This window comes from Magnolia sinica, chromosome 8 (genome assembly GCF_029962835.1).
Source record: "Magnolia sinica isolate HGM2019 chromosome 8, MsV1, whole genome shotgun sequence".
Lineage (NCBI taxonomy): Eukaryota > Viridiplantae > Streptophyta > Magnoliopsida > Magnoliales > Magnoliaceae > Magnolia > Magnolia sinica.
The window spans coordinates 52,265,968-52,293,960 of record NC_080580.1 but is presented as its reverse complement, the minus strand read 5'-3'; the positions used below and the strand labels follow the sequence as shown (position 1 = coordinate 52,293,960).

The window sequence follows — 27,993 nt, the reverse complement described above, 5'->3', positions numbered from 1 at the left end:
GATACATAGGTATGGTATAAATTTTTACATTAAACGAATCATGAGAACCATGTGATCTAGAATTCAAGGGTCTAAGTTAATGGCATATTCATAATTATGGTTGATATGAGAGTTTTGGGAAATCTAATTGTTCTACATGGTTATAGGCACTTTCTAAGTAATTCTTACAAAAGAACTTATATCTAAATAATTATAATAAAGAATTATTCACTAAATTAATTAAGAGAATGTACATATATCAACCAACATAATGGATGGTCATATGATATGTTAAAAATAGAAAAACTTGATGGTTAGTACTCTGATCATGTATGTAAGTGGGTGTACGGTCAATTTTGTAAACGGATGATCACATGTGGATTTTTGGAGTGATCAAGAGGCAGAACATGTATATCGTTAGATTCAAGTGACTTGTTCACATGTGTAAGTTTCTCAAATTGTAGTCTTAATAGTGAGTTAAGCATATTCATAAGTGGTGAATAAGATGAACAGATCATCATCTCGATTCGATACGTGTACGAGCGGATGTAGAGATCACGTAGTTAGTTTACCATGATCGGGTGATCCAAACTCAAAGTGGACGCTCATATATCTTTACCTAGTGGTGAATAGTTGATTGAATGGTTGGTTGTGATGAACAAGTGAGAATACTTAGATATATGATGATCTTGTCCTACAAATCAACTATCAAATGACTTGATTTATGGATGAAGATTATTCTCAATAGTCAAATTCAGGTTAGAGAATAGATGTAAGGTTAGGATAGGCTAAATTGGTGATATACACATGCATATACTAAATTAAATTTCATAGTAACACTCGAGAACTTTTAATACTCGGTTATTAAAAAGTTCGAGGTGTTACACTTTGCCCTTTGTTGATAAGAGTTTGAAAACGTTAACCGGTCATTCCTATCATTGTTTTTTGGATGGGTATTCAAACTACAATCAGATAGAGATGGCCTTTGAAGATCAAGAAAAGACAACGTTTACATGTCCCTTTGGCACTTTCGCATATTGAAGGATGTCATTCGAATTATGTAATGCCCCCAACACATTTCAGCAATGCATGTTGAGTATTTTCACTGAAATGGTGGGACAATTTTTAGAGGTCTCCATGGACAACTTCTCTGTCTTTGGTTATTCTTTCAGTGAGTGCATTGAACATATGAAACTAGTGCTGAAAAGATGTAAAGAAAAGAACATTGTCCATAATTGGGAGAAATGCTATTTTATGGTTCAAAAGGGAATAGTCCTTGGACACATTATATCGTCCAATGGAATCGAGGTAGACAAAGCCAAAATTGACTTAATCTCTAACCTACCTCCACTCAAAAGCATATGCGATGTGCGATCCTTTTTAGGACACACCGGATTTTACTGAAGGTTCATAAAGGACTTTACTCTTATCTCGTCCTTTGTGCAATCTTCTTCAAAATGATACTTCCTTTGAGAGGAGCAAGGAATGCAAGAAAGCTTTCACCAAGTTTATGGGCATGTTGACTAGTGCTCCTATCATGCGACCACCTGATTAGAGTATTCCTTTTGAAATTATGTGTGATGCAAGCAACTATACTATTGGGGCAGTGTTAGGCTAGAGAAAAGAGAAGATGCCTTACGTGATTTACTATGCAAGTAGAACTCTAAACTTGGCCCAAGTGAACTATTCCACTACGGAAAAGGAACTCCTAGTCATTGTGTTCACTTTGGACATGTTTAGGTTCTACTTGATAAGATATAAGATTATCATTTTCACTAACCATGTGCCGCTGAAGTACCTTCCTTCTAAGAAGGATGCTAAGCCCCATTTGTTAAGATGGATCCTTCTACTCCAAGAGTTCAACCTAGAAACACTAGACAAGAAAGGAGAAGATAATGTAGTGGCTAACCATCTTTCTTTGCTTGTTTTATCTGAATCCATGAAGATGACATCTATCAATGACATGTTCTCTAATGAACAACTCTTTAAAGTCTCCCAATTACCTTGGTATGCTAATATTGCTAATTATCTTGTTACAATTATAATTCCTACTTACTGGACTGCGTAAGATAAGAAGAAATTTTTCACTGAGGTAAGTAAGTTTTTTTGGGATGATCCACATTTATTTAAATATTGCCATGTCTGATAATGAATATCAAAGTGTCATCTCCTTTTTTTCATTCTCATGCATGTGGTGGCCACTTCTCGGTTAAGAAGACCACAATAAAAATTTTGCAATGTGGTTTTTACTGGCCCACTATGTTCAAGGATACACATGAATTTTGTAGAGCGTGTGAGTGTTATTAGAAATTAGGAGGATTGGCGCAAAGAAATATGATGCCTCTGAACCCTATTCGTATCATTGAAGCATTTGATTGATGCGACATTGATTTCATGGGACCATTTGTAACACCCCACACCTCTGGTACACAGGTGTTACTATTAAAACCTTTGCTAGTATAATTGTGAACCCAATTAATAAATGGTTCTAACTTAAACCAAGATACTGAGAGTAACCTTCAACCGTTCATCGAAACTGTCCATCAACACCTGGACAAGTCACCGAAATCTCCTAGAAACTAAACGAGACCATCCACTAGTCCCAGGGATAAACCTACTACCCAAGAGTAGACCCTGTGGACAAATGGATGGATGGATGGTTGTTTAGGTGTATACATGTAGTGGCAGCGTGTGAAAGACACGATGTACAAATGATGTTATTAGGAGTACTCCACAGATAAAGTAATTAGGCTTGGACACACCAGTGACTCTAGGATTCCTTCTAGACTGTTGATATATGAACCCAGAAAGATCTGACCCTCAGATTGGTAGGGATTCATAAGTGAACGCCCCAATCGCGACATATGGGCCACCCGGACGTTGGATAGGTTTGATCACTAGCCTTATGTCTCTAGTAAGGCCCCCAAGGAGAATGGATGGCATGGATTTCATGATTTTATCGTGATGGGGCCCACACTAGAGTGCACGTGCACCGCGGATGGCATACATGCAGTGCACTGGCCGTCAAGACGGTCAAACAGGCGCTGACCCAACAATTTTTTAAAAAAAAATAGGGAATTTCTCCCGTTTTCCCACCCGCAACGATTTTTAACGGATGATGTCCGTTTTGGACAAGTGATGGCCTACCTCCAACCACCATCTATGCGATCTAAATGGTCCATCGAGTAAGAAGACCCCAGACAACTAGACCCACATTGATTGTGCGGGCCCATGCAAGAGTGCATGCGCATGAGCTAGGGCCCCACAGGAAGCGTGTGGTGGCTTCTTTCCAAAAGAAGAAAGCGTGTGGTTGCCAGCCTGGCGATCCACGTGGGGCTATAGCTTGTAATCCTAGACGTCCTTCCCAACGCCAATCCCAGCCTTTTGTCCAACACCAAAAAAGGCCGGGCAACCTCCCATCGAAAAGAAAGGTTGCCAAAAGGTTTCTTAAAAAAGGAAGGCTTGCTAGTGCGATCTAGGCCTCTCGCCAAGCCACGTGGAGAGATCTCTATCGTTCCCTCTAAGGCAGTAACGACTATATTGAAGAGAGCTTCCCGCCTCACGAGAAAATGATAAGAGGTGGAAAATCTCGTGAGAAATAGAGAAACGGCGATGGTTGGTGGGAAAAGTGGGCCCCACAATGATTAATGGCCCCATCAGACCCATTTAAATGGACCAGATCACTGTGTCAAGCCCAAGACAAAACAATGTCATGGGAGTCATCATCTTCTCCGTCCAACCCAAAGACCCACCATCATGGCATGGGCCCCATTTTCAGATCAGAGGTACTTTTTCGGTAGGCCATGATGATGGGAATTCATCCCTCATGGTAGATTGGACCCATGCACGCAAGAATCAGAGGAGAGGGCGTGTGTAGGGCCGCGCCAATCTCGACCGTTCATTGTAACGACTAGGGCAACCCTCCGCCTATAAAGCGAGCCCTATTCCCTCGGGATTCTCACCACCATTTCAGGAAAGAAAGGATGGAGGGAGGAAAGAGAAAGAGTGAGGGTGAGCAAGACTCACTGCCATTGCTTAGGCTGCCGAGTCTGTCCAACCAACTCAAGAAGAGTTGCGTCGGGCGGGCCAAAGGCTCCATGGCAGAGAAAAGGAAATGGAGAGGAAGGGTAAGAGAGTGAGAGAGAAAGAGAGAGAGGAGGGCTGTGAACGCTGCCCTGCTACACCAACTCGACACGGCCAACCTCGGGCTGACTTAGTGCAAGTAAGGGCTACTGAACCGTCATTGGCCTTTACCGAGTCTTGACGACCACTCAGACTCGAGGCTGAGTCTCTCTGAGTCACCGGGAAGGGGCTTGACTCGGTTTTCCTCGAGTCTAACCACCTACAAATGCCCCACCTTGGGCAAAGGAGGAAAGATCAGTGGCTGGATTCCAACCCATTCATGTGCTCAACTCACCAGACCGAGTCGACTCGAGTTCAGGCTTGCCGAGTCCCTAGCGTAGGCCATGGGCCTTCTTGCAGTCGCTCTCTCTCCAGATTTCTGATGATAAACCAGGATTTGAACGTGTTACCACCAGGTAACAACTCAAGCACGTCAAGTTAACTAGATTTCTAGGATAACTCACGAGGTGTTGTGCAACTCTAACTATTAGAAACACATGCAGGTTGACGCTAAGCAGGGCTGTTGAATGCACACAACCATTGCCAACCTCCTACACGGTCGTAACTAGCTAGTTAAAGCCCATAACTGAGCTTAAATTAGTCTTATCAGCCCAACCTTAATAATGTGTAGTTGCCATTTCAACTCAGTCTTAGGATCAACTAGGCACACCCATATGGGCCGGGGTATCTAGCTAGTTTAGCCAGTGCACATTCCTAACTCAAGATAAGGTTATTAGAATTCCCTTATAAATTGGAATACAACTTAAATATGTGATCATTGGTCTTGACTTACTCTAAGCTCACATTCTACTAGGGTGAGAACAGGCCTATATTTAAATTAGAAGGCAAGGATTGGGCATCTAGAGGTTGGGTTTCCTCTACCACTACTCTGCTTACTTCTATAACCCGAAAACTCCACTAACAAGGTGATGAATTTTCCCCTTAAGCTTTCCATCTCCAAGTTAGTCCAAGGATAGTTTCCATTTAAATCATGATTACTAACTTAGAACTTTGATCACTTATACTAGATATTGAATCATATTAGATGGCTTACATTGATCCATGATCGATAATCTGCAAACCATGTTCATATGAAATAGACACTAGACTCTACATGCTAAGTCCCCATTTTTAATTGATGGCTCATAAATCATGTTTACATGCGATAATCTTTAAAACCTACATTCTGAGTTTTCATTTCAATTGATAACTTATGCTTTGATTTCATAATATCTAGTGATAGTTCAAATTTCTATTATCAACACATAATTTGCATGTTGTATCCACACACCTCCACATATCAATGATTTGTTTGCAAGTCACTATAGAATCCAAATCACTACATTAAATAGTGGAAAATCCACTTATGTATGTGAGTCCACACTTAGGGTGTAACGAGACAGATTGTGTTAGAAATAGACCCTTGACTTGGAGGTTATTTTGGTGGTGATTTATTAATGTGGATTTATCATTCATGGGATGTTTCCACCTACATGGCCTTAGGATGAATTCTTTACTGCCCTGATTTAACGTTGCCCCACCATCTCGATTTAATATTTATATCATACACCCTTTTACCGCACTGACTTATTTTATCCCAAGATTTGGTATTTACCCTTGCGGCTTCGTTGATTCATTCCCATACAACCATGTGATGGTAATCTCCTCTGTATTGAATTTGATTGACCACTAGTCGATGGTTTCTATTAAACATCATAAGGTGAAAGTCCTCATGAGCCGAGTATGGTGGGAATGGGACAATATACCCGAGCTATCGACCTACGCTGAGTGACGAGCCCCCCGTAGTGACCCTTGAGTTTACTTAAATTGGCCAGTTGTAATTGGAATAATAAAGGTTTGGTTAACCATGCATTCATAGCATATGGCGATGATGGGTAGCTAATTCTGGATGTTGTAGCACTGGCCCTTAGGTTTAGTGGGGTATCGTTTCGCTAGATCCTAGACCATCGACTATTGACCCACGCACGTGATGTATGCACGTGATGTGCTACGCTGATGACTGACCTTATGCATGGGTGATGAGCCTAAGTCCGACTGTATGAGCATCCCCAGGTTGATGTGCATTCACGCATCCATGTGTTTAAATAAGACCACATCATGTATTGTTTTGAATGCCTTGTTGTTTTTAACTATGCTTAGCTAAGGAGGCGGTGTCTAATCTTGAGGGGAATTCACACTGAGTTGGCCACTCATTCATCGAATGTTCAACTGTATAGAGGATGCAAGTTTAGGAGAGGATGACTACGGCTTAGGTCCCGATGTCATGGCAACAGAGGAGGGATACTATGAGGGAGAGCCGCGTCAGGAGGCGGCAGAATACTATGGGCTTAATCAGTAGTTGCAGTATTTCTTTCCTAGTCTGACTTAATACATTTGAAACTTTGAGTTTTGTACCTAAGGTCCCCATCTGAGTGAACCAAGATCTTAATATTTGATTATGTGATATTATTTACGCTTGTTTATGCCATCGCACTCTGATTTTGATATACTTCCAATTACCTGATTAATTAACACTCGAGTTTTTAGGAAACGAGTTCTATACGTAGGTTCTGGAAATTAGGGCGTTACACCATTTCCCCAATATTTTGGAAATATCTACATATTACTCATTGTAGATTATATCTCCAAATGGGTTGAGGCAATTCCGTACCGGAATAATGACCATTGCATGGTCATTAAGTTCTTAAAGGAAAATATTTTATCTCGATTCGAAACTCTTCGAGTCATTATAAGTGATGGGGGATCTCACTTTTGTAATCGACCATTTGAAGCATTAATGAAGAAATACCGAATTTCACACAAAGTGATCACTCTCTATCATCCTAAGACAAGTGTCAAAGTTGAAATATCAAATAGGAAAATAAAACAAATTCTTGAGAAAATGGTTAACCCGAATCGTAAGGATTGGTCACTTCAATTGACTGATGCGTTATGGGCTTACTGTATGACATAAAAAATCCTATCGTGATATTTCCATTTAGACTTGTATATGTAAAGGCTTGCTACTTGCTGATTGAGTTAAAACATAGAGCATATTGGGCGATAAAGAATTTCAACTTCAATCTTGATAATGCTAGCTCGCTACGCAAATTACAATTAAATAAACTTGAAAAAATCTAGAACGATGCATATGAGAATTCTAAGATATATATAAGGACAGAATGAAAGTGTTCCATGATAAGAACATTTTTTAGAAATCTTTTGCGCCAAACCAAAAAAGTACTTTTGTATAACTGTAGACTTTATCTTTTTCCTGAAAAAATGAGAAATCATTGGACCGGCCCCTTCAAAGTCAAACCAGTCTATCCTCATGGGGCTGTCGAGATAAAATAAAAAATTTAAAAAAAAAAAAAAAAAAAAAAAACTCGATGAATGGTAACATTTTCAAAGTTAACAGTCATCATCTCCAAACCATTCACTGAAAATTTTAATTCAGAGGATATGTTTATCCTTTTATTGACCTTCTAGTCTGATGGAGGTCCACTCATCCACATTTACTGTTTTCTTAGGATTATGATAGTTTGTTCTAGTTTTTCTTTTTCATCCCTTTAGATAATGAAGACTTCATATCATTTCAATGATCTTCCTCAGGTATTATCTTTCTTACTCACTTCTATTTTATTTTCATCGTCTCATATTGATTTTATTGCATATTTCTGACATTGAGGACAATGCAGATTTTAGGTTGGGGGTGAGATTATATATATCTAATCAGTATTTTCTTAGTTGTTGAGAAAAAATTCCTTGAAAATTTGTAACACCCTGAAATTCGGGGGTCGAGCATAACTCAGCTCCCGAGTTCCAAAACATCACTTATGCAACATATATAATGATGGATGTATGTTGTCTGTATGAGTGCATAAAACATGGAATAGATTAAGCCACACTACAAACATAATCCAAGGATAAGTGAAAAACGCAAGTGGAAGACTTAAAGAAATAGATGTGTACATGTGAAAGTCTCTGTGATATGTATGCTCTGTCAGGTCATAATTACAAGTGTTTATCTTCAAAATACAAGTATCAAAATGAAATTCATCTATTCCAAAGAAAACCCAGAATCCCCATCGATCAGGACACGACTCACATGAACTCGCCTGAGAATTGCATAATGGAAAACGCGGCCTCATCATCCTCGAGCTCCTGCTCTGCCTCAGGGGTCGCGTCATCATCTGCATCTAAGACAGAATCTGGATGGTGTTGAAACACCATCCCAGAATGTGGGAGTGAGTGATCAACTCAGTGGAACTATACAGTAAAAGTTAACATGATATCAAATCAACCAAGCAGTAATGATAAGGCAATACAATCAAATACGTCTAAAGTACTTTTATTAATGCAATGATGTATGTAGAAATGATGCATGCCCTCGCCTGCACTCCCTCAGCGTCTTCATCTTACGTTACGCATGACAACCTCCCGCAGTGCCAACAACTCCTACGCACATGCAATGCGGTGCATAAACATGATTTCCAAGTTGTTATTAGTCCTTTTCATACAGTAGGATTGGGAAGCTAAAGTACCTTCCTCATATCAATTCTCAAACAGTGATCCATTCTAGGGTCGTCAGTCCTAGGCAATCTCATACGATCATATGGTTCTAGGTCGCTGCAAAGGGCTCGTCACCAATTAATGCACGCCTATCATACCTTAGTTACTACTCTAAGGCTCGTCGCCTTAATGCAGTCTCGAGGTATGCTCGAGGTCACTACAAAGGGCTCATCACCAATCCATTATAACAGATATTCATATCAACAATTTAGAACAGTAATGGAACAACAATTCAAATCATACGGTATGTGAGCATTTGAAGAATATTAACTTAACGTGGATTTACACATAAGTAGTACTTGAAGTTAAATAACAAAGAATGTAAATTGCATGTAGGAAATCATACACACCGATAGGAGAGTTGAGAATCTCTTCTCAACGCCCGAATATAGGATAATATATTACACATTAGATCATTCAGACATTGCCACAAACACTTAGACTACATATTCCAACATACACGACGTATGTTGATGATACACATATTTGGACAATTCCTTTTGCCAAGGAGTTGACACACATACAACTAGCACAAATACACGACAGTTAATCATGGTAAGCAAAAGTTCGTATTTTATATGTATACGATACTTTCTACATACACAAGGAATACACAAATCTCAACATAATGCATATATATCAGGAATGCAATATAAACATAGCATTTGGCATGTGAAATTACACCCACAACAATAATAAACCATTATCTGACATTGAAAGCCTTGAAGACCATAACCTATACGAATATAGTCCGCACCTTAAACCAGAAAGAACGCACCAAACTGATTCAGACGATATGTCTTCGTCAACGGCGACTTGATAACCTAAGGCATGAATAGAAAAGAGCTACATCAACATATAGACTATTCTAAGCTCTAAAACAAACTAGGGTTTGATTAACTTACCCAAGAATGAACTTAGAATCACCGGAATAACGATTCAGAAGTGACGGTTTAGGGATGCAGGGAAACAAGAAAGAATCTCAAGATGATTCACCAACTTCTCTCTCACTTTATCTCTCTTTTCCTCTCTCTCTCTCTTAGCTAGGGTTTAGGAAATTCGTATGGCATAGAGAGTGAGAGTTTTAAGGTCTTTATATAGGCCTAACATTGATGAAAATAGCCCCAGGGCCAAGGTATACTTAGGTTATAACCAAATCAAGCCTCTCTCGATCCAACGGAGCGCTTCCGATGGTCCTCTTTCCACGCGCGGTCGGACTTAAGCTCACTGGCCATGGATCTAGGTCAGACTGAGTTTTCGTACCGATCGGATTTGTAAATCAGCCGTGGCGGACCAATCTCAATTCAACGGTCACCGAAACTCGATCGGGTCTACAAGCATATGACATGCCCGGGCCATCTTCCCTGATCCGAGGGTGAAATTGGGTCAGAATCCAACGGTCAGATTGCTTAAAATCGTCGTGCAAGCGACACGACTCAGATTTCATAAAATCATATTTAATTTCTCACCATTCTCACACTCTTTACTCCGGACTCAAATAAATCGACCCAGGACATCGCTTGGACTTGATTTCTGAGCTGATGGTCAAGCCCAACAAGCTGACCATAATTGCCTAAATCATCGCTATCGGACTTTCGACGTGTGGTCCAGGTCCAATCCAAAGATTCCAAATATTCCCGAGAGCAACTGGATTTAGCGTTGAATCCCAGATTTCAAGGTAACATAACGCTAATGATTCTACAGGTTTTGAGTCCTGCAGATCAAATTTAAAGTGTTGATGCTGATTTCACAAGCAATCGAGTTTAGCGCTAATTAACCCACAATAAAACTTCTAAGAATTTGAGGTAGTACTCAGGTCTTAGCACGAAATTTTTCGGGTCATTACAATAAGTAAGTCATAAAACAGTATCAAGGGCCACTAAACATATAAAATATTCAAAATATGAGGGTAGCTCTTTCTAACCTCTGCTTCAGTCTCCCAAGTAGCCTCTTCTTCACTATGATGCGTCCATAGTACTTTCGCAAGAGGGATGACCTTGCTACGCAATACCTGATCCTTCCTGTCTAGGATACGCGTCGGTCGCAGTACATATGTGGCATCCTCACTCAACTGCACCTGCTCCCAACTGATAATATGCAAAGGATCAGGAACGTACTTCTTCAGCATAGAAACATGAAATACGTTATGCACGCCCGCAAGTGGTGTGGGCAGAGCAAGGCGGTACGCTACCGCTTCCACTCAATCCAGTATTTGAAATGGACCAATGAATCTCGGCGTGAGCTTTCCCTTCTTACCAAACCGCAGAACTCCCTTCATAAGGAAAACCCTAAGAAATACATGGTCTCCAACCTCAAACTCAAGCTGTCATCGCCTCGTATCAGCGTAACTCTTCTGCCTACTCTGGGCTGTCAGAAGTCGACGTCGAATAATGTCAACTTTCTCTGAAGTCGCCTGCACCAACTCTGGGTCAATCAAGCTACGCTCACCAACTTCTGCCCAGCAACGCGGTGCTCTGCACGGGCGACCATACAATGCCTCTTAGGGAGCCATGCCGATACTCGTCTGGAAACTGTTGTTATATGCGAACTCTGCATAAGGGAGATAATCATCCCAACTGTCCTTGAAATTCAAAACACAAGCTCGCAACATGTCTTCCAGAACCTGATTCACACGTTCCGTTTGCCCATCTGTCTGCGGATGAAACGCAGTGCTGAACTTCAATTTCACACCCATCGCTTCTTGGATACGAGTCCAGAAGATACATGTAAATCGTGTGTCTCTGTCAGACACAATCTTCAAGGGAACTCCGTGCAGACGTACAATCTCCTTGATGTACAACCTAGCCAACTCGTCTGCAGAGTTTGTGACTCTGATCGGTAAGAAATGAGCCGACTTCGTCAATCTGTCGACGATCACCCAAATAGAGCATGTCCCTTCTTTGTTCTCGGCAGCCCTGAAATAAAATCCATAGAGATGAAGTCCCACTTCCATTCTGCTATGGGCATGGGCTGAAGCAGTCTAGGAGGTCGGCGATGCTCTGCTTTGACCTGCTGGCACGTGAGACAACGAGATGCAAACTCAGCAATGTGAACCTTCATGATGTCCCACCAATAGGATCTTCTCATATCTTGATACATCTTCGTGCTACCTGGATGCATCGCAAGCTTAGAATTATGGGCTGACTCGAGAACCTCCCGTCTCAAGTCAGGAACGTCTGGGACACATAACCGGCCACGATACCGTAGGCCCCCATCTGAACCAACACTCCACCTGGAGCCCTCATCTGTACCAACCCGCTCTCTCATCTTTGCCAATAGTTCATCATCTGGCTGAGCTGCAACGATCCTCTCATCAATGAGGGGTTGTACACGAATGTGTGCAATAACCTCATACGGCTCTTCCACCGTAAGTTTCTGCTCAAAGTCTTGCACAAACTCCATCATGTCCCACTCTGCTATCATTAGTGGAGCCGCAAACTCTATAGCTTTCTTGCGACTCAACGCGTATGCCACAAGGTTCACCTTGCCGGAATGGTAAGAGACATCGAACTTAAAGTCTTTCAATGTTTCCATCCATCGACGTTGCCTCATATTCAAGTCACACTATGTGAAAATATAGTTAAGGCTCTTGTGGTCGCAAAAGAGCTCAAATTCCTCTCCATAGAGGTAATGTCTCCAGAGCTTTAATGCAAAAATGACAGCTGTCAATTTCAGGTCGTGTGTAGGGCAACTCTCTTCATGTTTTCTTAACTGTCTCGAGACATATGCAATCACCCTGTCCTTCTGCATAAGGACACAACCCAGACCAACGCGAGAGGCGTCAGTATATATTGTATACTTAACCCCTTGCTCTGGTAATACTAGCACTGGGGCAGACGTCAACTTGTCCTTCCGCTCCTGAAAAGCTATTTCCGGCTTCTCATTCCAAGAAAACTTCAAGTCTTTCCATGTCAACTGAGACAACGGTTTGGCTATCTTCAAGAAGTTACTTATGAAACGTCAATAATAGCCTGCTAGACCCAAAAAGCTTCTCACCTCAGTAACCGAACCAGGCTGCTTCTAGTCCTAAACTACAGCTACCTTAGCGAGATCGACAGTTATCCCTTCTTTGGACACCACATGTCTTAGGAACTTGACTTCCTCTTTTCAGAAATCACACTTCTTGAATTGCGCAAAAAGTTGATTCTTCCTGAGAGTATCCAAAACCGCTCTTAAGTACTCCTCGTGCTCTTCCCGACTCGCAGAGTATATCAAAATGTCATAGATAAAGACAATGACGAATCGGAACAAGAATGACCAAAACACCCTATTCATCAGATCCATGAACATGGCCTGTGCGTTCGTAAGACCGAACGACATCACAAGAAACTCATAAAGGCCGAAACTAGTCTTGAAAGCGGTCTTCTGCACGTCCTCATTCTTGACGCGCAACTAATGATACCTTGACTGCAGATCAACCTTCAAAAAGTACCATGCCTCCTTCAACTGATCAAATAGATCATCGATCCTGGGCAAAGGATACTTATTCTTCACAATCACCTGATTTAACCTGCGATAATCTATACATAATCGCAAGGAACCATCCTTCTTCTTCACAAACAAAACAGGTGCTCCCCAAGGAGACACACTAAGTCGAATAAAACCCAAATTTAACAAGCCATCTATCTGCTTCCTCAATTCCTCCATTTCACTCAGAGGCATACAATAGGTGGGCAAAGAAATGGGTGCCGCAACAGGCATGAGATCGATAGTAAAATCAATCTCGCGCTGAGAGGGTAATCCAGGAATCGACTCGAACACATCTTCAAAATCCCGAACTACAGGCGTGCTTTCAAACGCCGAACCAGCAATACTCTCCAACAGAGAAGTATAACAACCAAGACGAAAAGGGTAACTGACCTGAACTGGGAAAGTAACTATCTCGCCCTCAGGTCCATGGACTGTCACCAACCTAGCCTCACAATCAATCTCTGCTCGCATCTTCGTGAGCCAATCCATACCCAAAATAACATCATAATGGTATAGAGGTGCGACAAAAAGGTCAATCAGAATCGATCTACTCCCAAGATCAATCAAACAACCCATACAACGCTTGGTCATATCAGAGGAGATCCCTGTAGCGGTAGTGAGCGTCACTCCCTTCATATAAACAATGCCCAAACTCAGGCGTTTAACTGCCACATACGATATAAGAGAGTTAGTGGACCCTTTATCCACCAACAAAGAAACAAGAATACCTTGGATGTGAGCTGTAACCTCAAAGGATCTCGGTTCCAAGTCAGCCACAGGCGCTTCAGCTGAAAGTGCGTAAACTTGAGCCTGCTGCTGGCGATTCGACGGAGGAACCATGGGCCGCTGAGGTGGCCTGAAGCGAGGCACAGAAGGTCTGAAGGATGGGTGAGCTAGCGCTGAACGAAGGGGTGGGGGTGATATAACCTGAGGCATCGGACGGCTGATCCTCTGCGGTGGAGTAAATCCACTATCCCGCATTTGCGAAAAGTAATTGCGATCCGAATGCCCCATCTTCCCACAGTACGAACAGCGAAAGTCAGATCGCACCTGCTAAGCGGGCGGCGCTGGATGCCTCGGAGGAGAATCTGCCCGTGGCCTCTTGCCGAGAAATGGTACACTCGAAAAGTCAGATCGCGGTCTGGGAACCATAGGTGCTCGTATACGGGACGACCTGTCCCCGTCCTGCTCAGCTCGCAAGGACATCCTCACTAACTCCACATAAGAAGATATGCTAGCACAGCACATCTTCGATCGGAGCTTAGGCCTCAACCCCTCAGAAAAATGCCGCATCCACATCGATTGATCACCCAGAAGCAAAGGAGCATACCGACTCAGCTCAGTAAACCGGTTCTCATACTCAGTCACCGACATCTCTCCCTAACGGAGGCGAAGGAACTCACTCTCCTTCTCATGTAGGTAATTGACCGAAAAATACTTCTCGTGAAAGCGTGCCTCAAACGCCTGCCACGTCCATTCAAACCCTCCGCGACAGTGCAGAGAACACTGTCCCACCATAAACTGGCCTCCTTCTCAAACATGAAGGGGGCAAGCTCTACCTGCTCACCCTCAGAACAGTGAAGCGGTCTCAGCATCTTAGAGATGCGGTCAATCCAGTACTCGACCTCCTCGGGTCAATGAGAACTCGCAAATGTGGGAGGTCGTAAGCGCTGGAATCGCTCAAATGTGCCGCTAGCACTAACGGTCCCAGATGGGTGCATAGGTGAAGCAGGTGGAGTCGCCCCCATCGACTGAGCAAAGATGCCAGCCATGGAAGATAGAAACTGCTGTTACTGCTGCTGGTACTGCTGCTGCTGCTGTTGCTGCTGAATCTGCTACTGCTACATCAACAGCATCATCTGTTCAAACCTATCAGGAGGCGGAGCAGACGAAGATGCACGGTTCGGCTCAGGAACCGAAGGTGTGACTGGAGGAGCCATAGGTGGAATCACAGGAGTCGGCCCAGCAGCGGGGCCAGTAGCTGGCTGAGAGTCTGGCCCAGCACCAAACTGAGATGGGCCCGACTGTGGATCCGTCTGGCTATCGCCTAGGGGCGAAACCCTGGCAAGCGACTCGCCCAAAGAGAGACGGGCCGAAGTCTTCGAACCCTTAGGAGGCATACCCTACATTCAATAGAGGATGCAACCTGTAAGATTCAACATCCACATAATCCACCCACACAACATTTACATCACAACTTTAAAGATAAACAACATGCATTTCATTTAACAAAATTGTCGCAATACAAGAAGTGCAGCATTACATGAATCGCGACAGAGAAAGCATGTGAGCTAAAACATCTAAAACTTCAAATAACAAATAACTTCCAACTACTATGCCAACAACTGCTACACACAAAAATAAACAACAAATAGAGCAAAGGACGACTACAACTGCAACTACTCGTCAGAATCAGGAGATGGAGGCGGGGCACCCTTATCCTACAGACAACACAGGATAGACTTCAGAGTTTGAGACATCTTCTTGAACTTATGCTTCACGAGGTCTCGAAGATCCATGATATCCTGGTGTAAGACAGCCTGACCCTCCTCAAACCGAGCTATACGAGCATCTCTGGCAGCCTGATCTGCGCCCTGCTCTGGTGCCACAGGAGGAGAACTCTCACTCGTGTCTTGGGCCTCCTCTTCTTCCTCGTCCTGCTCTGCTTCTTCTTCTATCTCTGCTCCACCCTCGCCATAACTCTCTTCCTCATCGCTCTCAGTCTCATCCTCACTTTCTTCAAGTGAGGTTTGTCGTCGACGAGGCCCAATGTCCATCTGATTAAGGGTCCTCTCATTAATGTAGCGAACAGGTACCGGCTTTTTCGCCCCAAGCCTGAAGCCAAACTCATACGCAAGCTTACAAATGAGTCGGCCAAATGGGAGCGATTCGGTTCTCCTATTCAAACGAGCGATAAGAACAATCTGACGCAAGATGTACGTTGGCACACAAAGCTTCTCTCCTTGCCCCACCTGATATAGGAAATCTACCATCAGGCTGTACACTTGCTACGGTTGCTCCACCTTGGATAAACATTGAATGTGCACATGTGGTGAAGCAAGCGGAAGTCGTCCGTCATGTTGGTAGCTAAAAGGCTTCTGTTAGGCTGTCATTCGACCAGACGATCGCACAGGAACCGCATGTGGCGATCCCTCTCGCGTGCACTACTTAAATTTTCCTCACTAGCATGCACCTCGTCAAGCGGCACGTTCAGAAGTCGGGATATCAAAGCGACGTTGATCGTGGCCTCCCGATCTCTTCCACAAGGGATCTTGAACTGCAAAGGCTCTAGCGAGGGATCTCGAATGAGGGCATAAAAAGCTCAAACAGTACTCACATTGGCGCGGTATTCGCCCTCGAACAGGGGACACCAACTGGCCCCTTCAGGCGCTCCAACAAGAGAAATTCGCCAAATAGCCGCCGATCTACATGAGCTTCAAAAAGGACCCTACGGCCTTCATAAACTCCATGAGATAGCTCCGCCAACAAGGTTCTTCCAACGGGAGCTTGGGGATCGAGGTCCCGCTTTGTCTGAAACTCTCGCGTGGCGGCCGTGCTCACGGCAGTAGCTCTCGGCTTCCATGCACGGGTTGGACGGCTAGGCCCGGCTTCATCAACGGGCGCTCTCTTCTTCCCCATCAAAGAGAGAATGGAGGAGATGGAAAATATGGCCGTAACAAACTCAAATAGGGCCATGAAAAATGAGAGAAAAGAGAGAAATGGGAAGAATGGTGAGGCTTCCACACACTTGAGACTCAAAGGAAGGATTTAAGTGCTCAAATGAAAAGAAAAAGGAGTGAAAATAGCAATGAAGATGGGGTTTTGAGATGGTAGGATGGGGGATGCACGAAAATGGAAGAGGAAAAGGTTTGGGAAGAGGTTTTTGTGAAGTTTTGAGAGAGATTTCAAGAAAAGGAAAGCTTAGAGGGTGAGTTTGTGAAGGAATGAAGGTTTAGGAAGGGTTAAAAATGAGCAACCCTACATAAGTGGGCCACACAAGACCCCATGAGCGTCGGCCCGAGCAGGCCTGGCCCGCTGGGCGGCGAGGTCATCGCCGATCTCTGGACAGTCCGGTGATGACTCACCATTTGGGCGAGGTCTTCCTGGCCCCTAAGGTCCAAAATGATGTGGGTCCCCCTGAAATTGCCCCGATTGGGCCCTTAGTCTGGTTCGAAGCTTATCGGGTCACTGGGAGAAGAAACTGATACAGATTTAGGTTTACAAATATTTTAAAGGTTGGGATGGGATGATACACCATCTAAACGCGTCAATGGACGGTTTAGAAGAGATTTAGGGTCGCTGTGTGTGATCAGAGTGTGCACAGACTCGATCTCGGCAATCGTTTTCAGTAAACTTTCGCCAATAGAAGCAACGGGAAAAACTACACAGATTCTAGATTAATCTCGCACCCTCCTACACTAAGGTGGTTACAGCGTGTGGTGTGTGACCATAACCCAGGTCCAGTTTAATCCAAATCATGCTTTGATACCAACTTGTAATACCCTGAAATTCGGGGGTCGAGCATAACTCAGCTCCCGAGTTCCAAAACATCACTTATGCAACATATGTAATGATGGATGTATGTTGCCTATATGAGTGTATAAAACATGGAATAGATTAAGCCAAACTGCAAACATAATCCAGGGATAAGTGAAAAATGCAAGCGGAAGACTTAAAGAAATAGATGTGTACATGTGCAAGTCCCTGTGATATGTATGCTCTGTCAGGTCATAATTATAAGTGTTTATCTTCAAAATACAAGTATTAAAATGAAATTAATCTATTCCAAAGAAAACCCAGAATCCCCGTCGATCAGGACACGGCTCAAATGAACCCGCCTGAGAACTGCATAATGGAAAACGCGGCCTCATCATCCTCGAGCTCCTGCTCTGCCTCAGGGGTCGCGTCATCATCTGCATCTAAGACAAATTCTGGTTAGTGTTGAAACACCATCCCAGAATGTGGGAGTGAGTGATCAACTTAGTGGAACTATACAGTAAAAGTTAACATGATATCAAATCAACCAAGCAGTAATATAAGGCAATACAATCAAATACGTCTAAAATACTCTTATTAATGCAAGGATGTATGTAGAAATGATGCATGCCCTCGCCTGCACTCCCTCAGCGTCTTCATCTTACGTTACGCATGACAACCTCCCACAGTGCCAACAACTCCTACGCACATGCAATGCGGTGCATGAACATGATTTCCAAGTTGTTATTAGTCATTTTCATACAGCAGGATTGGGAAGCTAAAGTACCTTCCTCATATCAATTCCCAAACAGTGATCCATTCTAGGGTCGTCAGTCCTAGGCAATCTCATACGATCATATGGTTCTAGGTCGCTGCAAAGGGCTCGTCACCAATTAATGCACGCCTATCATACCTTAGTTACCACTCTAAGGCTCATCGCCTTAATGCAGTCTCGAGATATGCTCAAGGTCACTACAAAGGGCTCATCACAAATCAATGTAGGCCGACAGCACGAATATAGTGTCCCATACCACCATAATCGGCTCACGAGTCTGGTGTGCTCACTGGTCACTATAGGGAGGCTCGTCACCCCAGCGTAAGCCGACAGCTCGACCACGGTGTCCCATACCACCATGTCCGGCTCATGAGTCTTAGTGGATCAAGGTATAACGGTTAACGGGATTTCATCGGTAAGTTTGGTACCCTAGATTCAAACAATAGCGTCCATACATGGTGAACATACATCGGGACAATCGGGTTACTTGACGAACTCGACTAGCACGAGCGCACGTTGAGTTGAACGACATAGAGTGCGCAAACACTCCGTGTGGCCAAACCACTGCCGACAACCCTAATACGACTCGGGTTCGTCAAACACGTCCCACGTGGCGAAAATAACTTCGGCCATGAACTCAAGGTCTGTTACCGATTTCCTGGACTATTTAATAGTCCCAAACACATTCCATTATAACCGATATTCATATCAATAATTTAGAACAGTAATGGAATAACAATTCAAATCATACGGTATGTGAGCATTTGAAGAATATCAACTTAACATGGATTTACACATAAGTAGCACTTGAAGTTAAACAACAAATAATGTAAATTGCATATAGGAAATCATACACACCGATAGGAGAGTTGAGAATCTCTTCTCAACGCCCGAATATAGGATAATATATTACACATTAGATTATTCAGACATTGCCACAAACACTTAGACTACATATTCCAACATACACGACGTATGTTGATGATACACACATTTGGACAATTCCTTTTGCCAAGGAGTTGACACACATACAACTAGCATAAATACATGACAGTTAATCATGGCAAGCACAAGTTCGTATTTTATACGTATACGATACTTTCTACATATACAAGGAATACACAAATCTCAACATAATGCATATATATCAGGAACGCAATATAAACATAGCATTTGGCATGTGAAATTACACCCACAATAATAATAAACCATTATCTGACATTGAAAGCCTTGAAAACCATAACCTATACGAATATAGTCCTCACCTTAAACCAGAAAGAACGCACCGAACTGATTCAGACGATATGTCTTCGTCAACGGCGACTAGATAACCTAAGGCATGAATAGAAAAGAGCTACATCAACATATAGACTATTCTAAGCTCTAAAACAGACTAGGGTTTGATTAACTTACCCAAGAATGAACTTAGAATCGCCGGAATAACGATTCAGAAGTGACAGTTTAGGGATGCAAGGAAACAAGAAAGAATCTCAAGATGATTCACCAACTTCTCTCTCACTTTGTCTCTCTTTTCCTCTCTCTCTCTTAGCTAGGGTTTAGGAAATTCGCATGACATAGAGAGTGAGGGTTTTAAGGTCTTTATATAGGCCTAACATTGATGAAAATAGCCCCCAGGGCCAAGGTATACTTAGGTTATAACCAAATCAAGCCTCTCTTGATCCAACGGAGCGCTTCCGGTGGTCCTCTTTCCACGCGCGGTCGGACTTAAGCTCACTGACCATAGATCTAGGTCAGACTGAGTTTTCGTACCGATCGGATTTATAGATCAGTCGTGGCAGACCAATCTCAATTCAACGGCCACCGAAACTCGATCGGATCCACAAGCACTATGACATGCCTGGGCCATCTTCCCTGATCCGAGGGTGAAATTGGGTCAAAATCCAACGATCAGATTGCTTAAAATCGCCGTGCAAGCGACATGACTCAGATTTCATAAAATCATATTTAATTTCTCACCGTTCTCACACTCTTTACTCCAGACTCAAATAAATCGACCCAGGACATCACCTGGACTTGATTTCTAAGGTGATGGTCAAGCCCAACAAGGTGACCATAACTGCCTAAGATCATCGCTATCGGACTTTCGATGCGCGGTCCAGGTCCGATCCAAAGATTCTAAATATTCCCGAGAGCAACTGGATTTAGCGTTGAATCCCAGATTTCAGGGTAACATAGCGCTAATGATTCTACAGGTTTTGAGTCCTGCAAATCAAATTTAAAGTGATTGATGCTGATTTCACAAGGAATCGAGTTTAGCGCTAATTAACCCATAATAAAACTTCTAAGAATTTGAGGTAGTACTCAGGTCTTAGCACGAAATTTTTCGGGTCATTACAAAATTTTTAAAAATTTCAGTTCAAAACTCTTTTTAAAGATTGAAATTCTGTGTAATTGAATACATTTGAGTATTATGATAAGATATAGAATAACTTACGAAAGTCTAGAGTCTAATTAATATTAGTAGATTTTTGAATAAATTCTTCGAATGAATTCATTCATAGAAAGTTTAAACATCAATTGAGTCTAGTTTACAATTCAATGGAAAAAGAAGGAAAAGAAGAATAGATCATATAAAAAGCCGTTAATAAAGTAAAATTGAAAAGCTAGAAAAATAAGTGAAAATGAGATAAGTTCGGAATTAGTTACTTGTGTTGATCTATCCACTTTGAGGTAATGATTATGGTTAACATTATGGAAAGAATGTTAATTCTAGAAACTTGATGTTTGGATACATTATAGAAATTAGATTTTTCTTCAAATCTGGAACATAACTCATATCGGTTAGTGTACGCTCCACCTCATTAAACATTTTGATGCAAATGGATCCAATTCCAATCATCTTATAGGAATGATTATTGTTTATAAGAACCAGGTTACCATTACAATCGTTGTACGTGGTGAACCAACTCCGGTGAAGGGTCATGTAGTATGAAGCCCTCGTATCTAAAATTCATTCCTAATAGAAGTGACTAGTTTTAGACACCAATAATACATCACAGCCATTCGAACCTTTGCGGGATTCTGCTGAATTGGCCTCCCTTTTAGAATTATTTGAATTCTCATCTTTTTAGGCTTTAGGGTTCTGACAATCCTTTTTCATATGTCCTTATTTACCACAATTCTATCACTTCAACTTTCATTTATCCTTCGACTTGGACCTCGATCATAATTTTTTTTCTTACTTAGAAGTTCTTCCCCTAGCAATTAGTACTCTCATAGATGTACATTCCCCACCGTTCTTCATCTTCAATTACTTCGATTGAAGCGATGAGATAGTGTTGTCAAGGTCCAATGTATCTCTACCATGATACAAAGTATCCATCAGATTCTCATAGGAATCCGGAAAGGACATCAACAAGATAAGGGCTTTATCCTCTTCATCGATTTTCACCTCCACACTTGTCAGTTTGCAAATTAATTTGTTAAAGGCGTTGATGTGCTCATCGAGATCTGACCCCTCTGCCATCTTCAGATTATAGAGTCGACTTTTCAAATATAGACGGTTTGAGAAAGATTTTATCTTGTACAAACTCTCCAACTTCATCCATTGCCCTACGGTGGTCGTCTGATCAAGGACATCATCTACCAAATACAATTGGATCGAGGTAATCGTCATTTGATCAAGTCTTTTTATTCCTCTTCATTCATAGATTCTGGACACTTCGTTTTTCCAAAGAGTATGTGATGCAGTCCTTGTTGAATTAGAAGGCCTCTCATTTTCACCTCTCATAGTTCAAAGTTATTTTCTAATGAACTTCTCTGTCTTATAGTTCACGTTCAATCCCTTCATTGTCATGTTTCAGATTCTAACCGAATTTCCAATGTACGCTCTGATATGACAACAATCGATAAACGAAAACAAAGCAACAGCAAAGAACATATGAATTTATATGGAAAATACCTTACAGGAAAAAACCACGGCATAAAGTGACAAGCAATTTACTGTAAAAAATGAATTACAAAAGAGGAGATTAACTTACAGGTACGAAAATCCAATTAAAAAACTTTTCAAACCCTATCCCTCCTTTAGAACAAGTTCTCAATACCCTAATTCTATGTTACACTCATTTATATAACTCCGGATCCAAAATTAAAAACAAAATCGTATACTTATGTAGAAACTATGCATACTATTGATCTAACCATTGATCGATCGACATCAATCAAGCATCTTTCAATCGATTGATGACATAATATTCAATCAATCGAACATGCTCAAAAGTCTCTAGAGAATTAACATGATATTTCAGATTTATCCAGCTTCAACGTTCAATCAATGAAATATGTCCAAAACTATCTTGAGAGTTAATTAGGAAATTTAGAATTTGCTTAATTGGCAGAGGTTAGAGCCAATCCATCAGACTCTTCTATTTTTTCGCAAGATTGAAGGCACCCATTTCAACTGTACTAACATTGATGTCTAGGATATTGGAAATCTGGATATTATCTGTAAATAATCCATCCATGGCGAGATGGAACATATCAACAGTCTCGATTACTCGACGGTGGCATAGCTTGACAAACCTAGAAAGACTGCTTATCTTATCTGACCAGGCTGGTCACGTACTATGTAATACCTCGTGAGAAAATATCATAAAGATTTTGCTTTTTGCGAACAAGATTTACTAAGCCCACACGCGTGTACAAGCCATCTAATGCACACTTCCACACATGCCAACATAGCAGATAGGTGAACCATCCAAGCCATCCATCATGTAAAATCCACATTGCAGATACTGTCTCCGAAACATAAAACAGACCTACTCGGTAGATCTTCCGTGACAATAGAAATAAGGAGACTCGTTGGAAAACTTCATCGTTTATTCAACAATAGGAGAATTTTTTAGTTAGTTGTGACAAATTTATTATTATATCCAAACTGTTTCTTGATATATAAAATCTAAATAGTTGAAACCTACTTATGGATGGATCAGATGTTACTTCTATCTATTAAGATAGCCTATTAGGTGGCTCGTACATTAACTAAACTGTACACGCGTGAGCTTTGCAAAACTCTTGTGGAGTTACCGTGACAATAAATATATTTAGCCCAATACAGAAAAGATAGTTTAGAACCATTTAGAAAAGATAGGTAACTCTTCATCATAACACATACAATAACATTACGGAAATCCACACCGTCAAAATAGTTAAAAAAGCTTTTTTAATAGCATGAGGTGAAAACTTTTCATGATAATTTAATATTTAACCATTTCAGTTTCCCTTAAAAATCATTATACGTAAAACTTAATTTTAACCATTCATTCGGTAGAAAAAAGCTAGATGGTTAGGATTTATTTACCAGTATGACTTTGGATATATGATCTATGCAGATATGGAAGGTCTGGATAGTTTTAGATCAGCGTCACGAGTGAGAAAGGATGAGCCACCACCATTTCGAAATCAGCTGCCAACTAACAACGGAGTGTGGCGCTGTTATCCCACGCGAAACCAGTAAGTGGATTGCTGACGGTGAGCGGGCGGCCACGTCAGCAAGAGAAAACGCGGAAAGCATGACCGACTAGAATCTCGTCCGAGTCAAGGCGTGTCAATTCCTTACTGACAGGTGTCCACTTTCCATTTGGATATTATTATGGGGTAAGTGGGGGGAAGCCGGAATCTAACAAAATCGGTCGGATTTTCGGAATTGAATTTGAATTTCATTACAATTGAATTTGAGTTGCATTTAGTGAAGGGAGGCAACTTCGTCGTGGCCCTCGCCTTTTTGACCAGAGAGAAAGTAGAGACTTTCCTCGCATCTTCCCTCTCCTCTATCTCCTCGCGTTTTCTTCCACCATCCTCCACCACTAGAAAAAGAGGAGAAACAAAGCAGAGGGCAGCACCTGCACGAGCAGACATCTCTTCCACAACTCCCCTGCGAAATTAAAACTTGCAAGAGGTATTGGATCTAATTCCATCTATTTCTATTATATAGATAAATAGTGATTTGAGATTGATATGATAACAATCTAAATCGTTTGCATCTTATATGATTATCTTAATCGTTCTTAGTTTGGATTTATTGAACAAATGATTATGTGTTGAGGTGAATTTAAAATGTTAAAAATGTTAATTTTGATGTTTGGTATTTCAATCCAAGAGTCACATATCATGATCACAAGATTATAGCTTCTATAAGGCGGTGATGAGAACATGAACGGTTCAGATCATTATGTGAGATGCAATTATGGGTGAAAACTGGTATTTTTGTGGGGATTAAAGATCAAAATGCTTCTTTCTTTTTCTTTTTTTTTTTCTGAAAAACCATTTTTTTAAAAAATAATAATAAAATAAAAAATAGTATTGGTATTTATCTTTGTATTTGATGGATGATTGCAGAAAGAGAGAGATGTGCAGTGTCACAGATAACAATTTCAAGATCAAACAAACACCTCTCGTTTTTGCAATGGATGGTGGTAATGAATCCTGCCATCAGAAAGAGGCTTCTTCCAATTGCTCCATCTTGCTTGAATTCTCTGCATCTGATGATCTGATCTCCTTCAAGCGTGCCGTTGAAGAAGATGGTGCTGCCATCAACGAGGCAAACTTTTGGTACGGACGTAGGATCGGATCCAGGAAGATGGGGCTTGAGCAGCGTACCCCACTGATGATTGCTGCCATGTTCGGAAGCGTTGATGTCTTGAAGTATATTCTCACCAGAGGTGGGGTTGATGTGAACCAGGCTTGCGGATCGGATCGTGCAACTGCCCTTCACTGTGCGGCCGCTGGTGGGTCAGCGTCTGGGTCTGAGATTGTGAAGCTGTTGCTTGATGCTTCTGCAGATGTGGAAGCCATTGATGTGAATGGGAATCGGCCTGGGGATGTGATTGCGCCAGCCTCTCCCGTGATCAAGCCAAGGATGCTTGAGATGCTTCTGAAAGGTGGAGAAGAAGGATGTGTCTCTTCGAGTCCAACCGCCAGCATGAATTCAGAAGATCTGCAGCAGATGGAGCGGCTTTCAGAGAAGAAGGAGTACCCAATTGATCTCTCAATGCCAGACATCAAGAACGGGATCTATGGCACAGATGAATTTAGGATGTATACCTTCAAGGTGAAGCCTTGCTCGAGGGCATACTCACATGATTGGACGGAATGCCCGTTCGTCCACCCGGGTGAGAATGCGAGGAGGCGTGACCCACGCAAGTATCACTACAGCTGTGTGCCATGTCCGGAGTTCCGGAAAGGAACATGCCGTCAAGGGGATGCGTGTGAATATGCACATGGAGTGTTTGAGTGTTGGCTACACCCAGCACAGTACCGGACTCGGCTCTGCAAAGATGAAACAGGTTGCACTCGTAGGGTCTGCTTCTTCGCTCACAAGAAAGAAGAGCTCCGCCCACTGTATCCTTCCACGGGATCGGCGGTGCCATCACCCCGATCTACCAGCGCTGGCCTTTCCTCCTTAGACATGGCCTCAATGAGCCCACTGTCTCTTGGTGGGTCGCCGACCGTTCTGATGATCCCGACTTCAACACCCCCCATGTCTCCATCTTCATCGCCATCAACCATCGGAGGGGCTTCATGGCAGAGCCAGTTACCACCAGCGTTGCAGCTGCCTGGTAGCCGTCTGAAGACTGCCCTGAGTGCTAGAGACATGGATTTGGACATGGATTTGGTCGGGGTAGATGGTCATCAACAGCAGCAATTGATGGATGAGATGTCGAATCTTTCGGGCAGGCCAAATGCTTTCTCTACTGCAGCTGCACTTGCTGCCATTTCAGGCAGTCGAAGTGGGAAATTCAACCACATCAACACTGTGACACCCTCTAACCTTGATGACGTTTTTGGATCCGTCGACCCATCATCCTTGTCGCAATTAAAGGCAGCAGCTGCCGCCTCAGCAGCTCAGTACCAATCTGCAGTGGCATCGCTGTACCAATCTCGACAGAACCTGAACCAGCAGCTGCACTCCAGCTATGGTAGCAGCATGTCTTCTTCTCCAGGGAGGACTTCCTCATCCTTTGGACTCGACCCTTCATCGGCAGTGGCAGCAGCTGTCATGAACTCAAGGGCAGCTGCCTTTGCAAAGCGGAGCCAGAGCTTCTCGGAGCGGGCCGTGATGAATCGTCATCCTGGTCTCACTGCCATGGCAACGACATCAATGGCAACACCATCAATGCTGTCGGATTGGGGCTCTCCCAATGGGAAATTAGACTGGGGGATTCAAGGAGAAGAGCTGAACAAGTTGAGGAAGTCTGCATCTTTCGGAATCCGCACCAGCAGCACCGCAGTTGGGGCTGCAACCACCTTCGATGAGCCTGACATTTCGTGGGTGCAGTCTCTTGTGAAGGATGGCCCGTCAGGAGGTTGGATGAGTGAGGAGATGCAGGGCCCAATGGAGATGCTTTCTCCATGGGCAGAGCAGATGTATATGGAGCAGGAGCAGATGGTTGCTTAAAAGGCTATTCTCACTAGCATAATCACCACTAATATGTTTCATTGCCATTGTTTCAATTTTTAGTTCATATTTTTAATGTTTGGAGTATTATGGAGAAAATGTAAATGTGGAAGAAGGAGAATTTGAGAAACACACCCGCAAGGGAGAAGAAGAAGAAGATTAGTATAGATATTTCCTTTGAAAAGAAGAAGAATCATATATATGTTAGCTTTTTTAGTATTTTATTATTATTATTTTTTTCTGATGACGATGATTTGGGTCTTTTGCTGATGGACCATTTCATATGGTGTAAGGGGACTCAAGGGTCGTTGATCATATTTACTTATTTTGCTTAACATGTTTATTTTTGAATTGTTCTTCTTGTAACCGTGGTAGTGTGGGTATTTGGCATTTGAGAATTTGACGATTTCTTATTCTTCAGAATATTATAGACTAAGTCCAACAAAAGGTCTGATACAATATTTGGACCTGCGATGGGGCCTGCCTAAAACTTTGTAAATATGCAGGTTGGAAAGCAACTGTTGTTGGTGGATATAGCTGAGGGAAGTTGGTAGCAGATATGGTTGCTGCTGCTCTTTCCAAGCTCTTGAAGCTAATGGTTTTGCTTGGCTGTTACCTATGGGCATCCAATTATTTCTTTTGGTTTTATAATTTAAAAAAAAAAAAAAAAAAAAAAAAAAAAAACCCTTAAGGAACCTTACATCGAGTGCCAACTATGTTTTCCACCTTTGTTTGTGGACAACATGCTCTTTATTGGAAATGATGTCAGAAATTTAAGGAATCGATATTGGAAATGATGTCGGATTCATGTCAGAAATTTAAGGAATTGCTGGCATCTTCATTTTATAGGGAAGATTTGGTTGATGCCTCGTTTTTTTTTTTTTTTTTTTTGGTATTAAACTCCACACAGGAAGATTTGGTTGATGTCTCATGTATTCTTGATATTAAACTCTTATCATAATATATAATAACTAGAATACCTGACCTTTTTAGGCCTTACGAGAACGTCCTTGAAAGGTTTTCCATGCTGCGCTCTCAGAAAGGAGAAGTGCCTTTTATGCACTGTATCTGGCTTTACAAACATAGTTGTCCTGAGAATCTTAGGGGAAAAGGAGGTGGTGAAAAAGATTCCTTCACCATGGGGGAAAGCTCTTAATGTATTATGTAGGAATAGTGAGCC

General features: G+C 42.2%; 1 protein-coding gene across 1 annotated transcript; it reads left to right on the top strand.

Moving 5' to 3' along the window:
• Window positions 1–24,155: 24,155 nt before the first annotated feature.
• On the top strand, window positions 24,156–27,148 carry LOC131253312 (zinc finger CCCH domain-containing protein 66-like). The gene is made up of 2 exons (XM_058254271.1): window positions 24,156–24,314; window positions 24,755–27,148. The coding sequence occupies exon 2, from the start codon at window positions 24,765–24,767 to the stop codon at window positions 26,811–26,813; it is 2,049 nt and encodes a 682-aa protein (XP_058110254.1). The 5' UTR covers window positions 24,156–24,314; window positions 24,755–24,764; the 3' UTR covers window positions 26,814–27,148.
• The last annotated feature ends 845 nt before the right edge of the window (window positions 27,149–27,993 follow it).

Bases quoted from the DNA above. Each gene is read 5' to 3' on its own strand.
- LOC131253312 (XM_058254271.1), top strand. From the start codon at position 24,765: ATGTGCAGTGTCACAGATAACAATTTCAAGATCAAACAAACACCTCTC.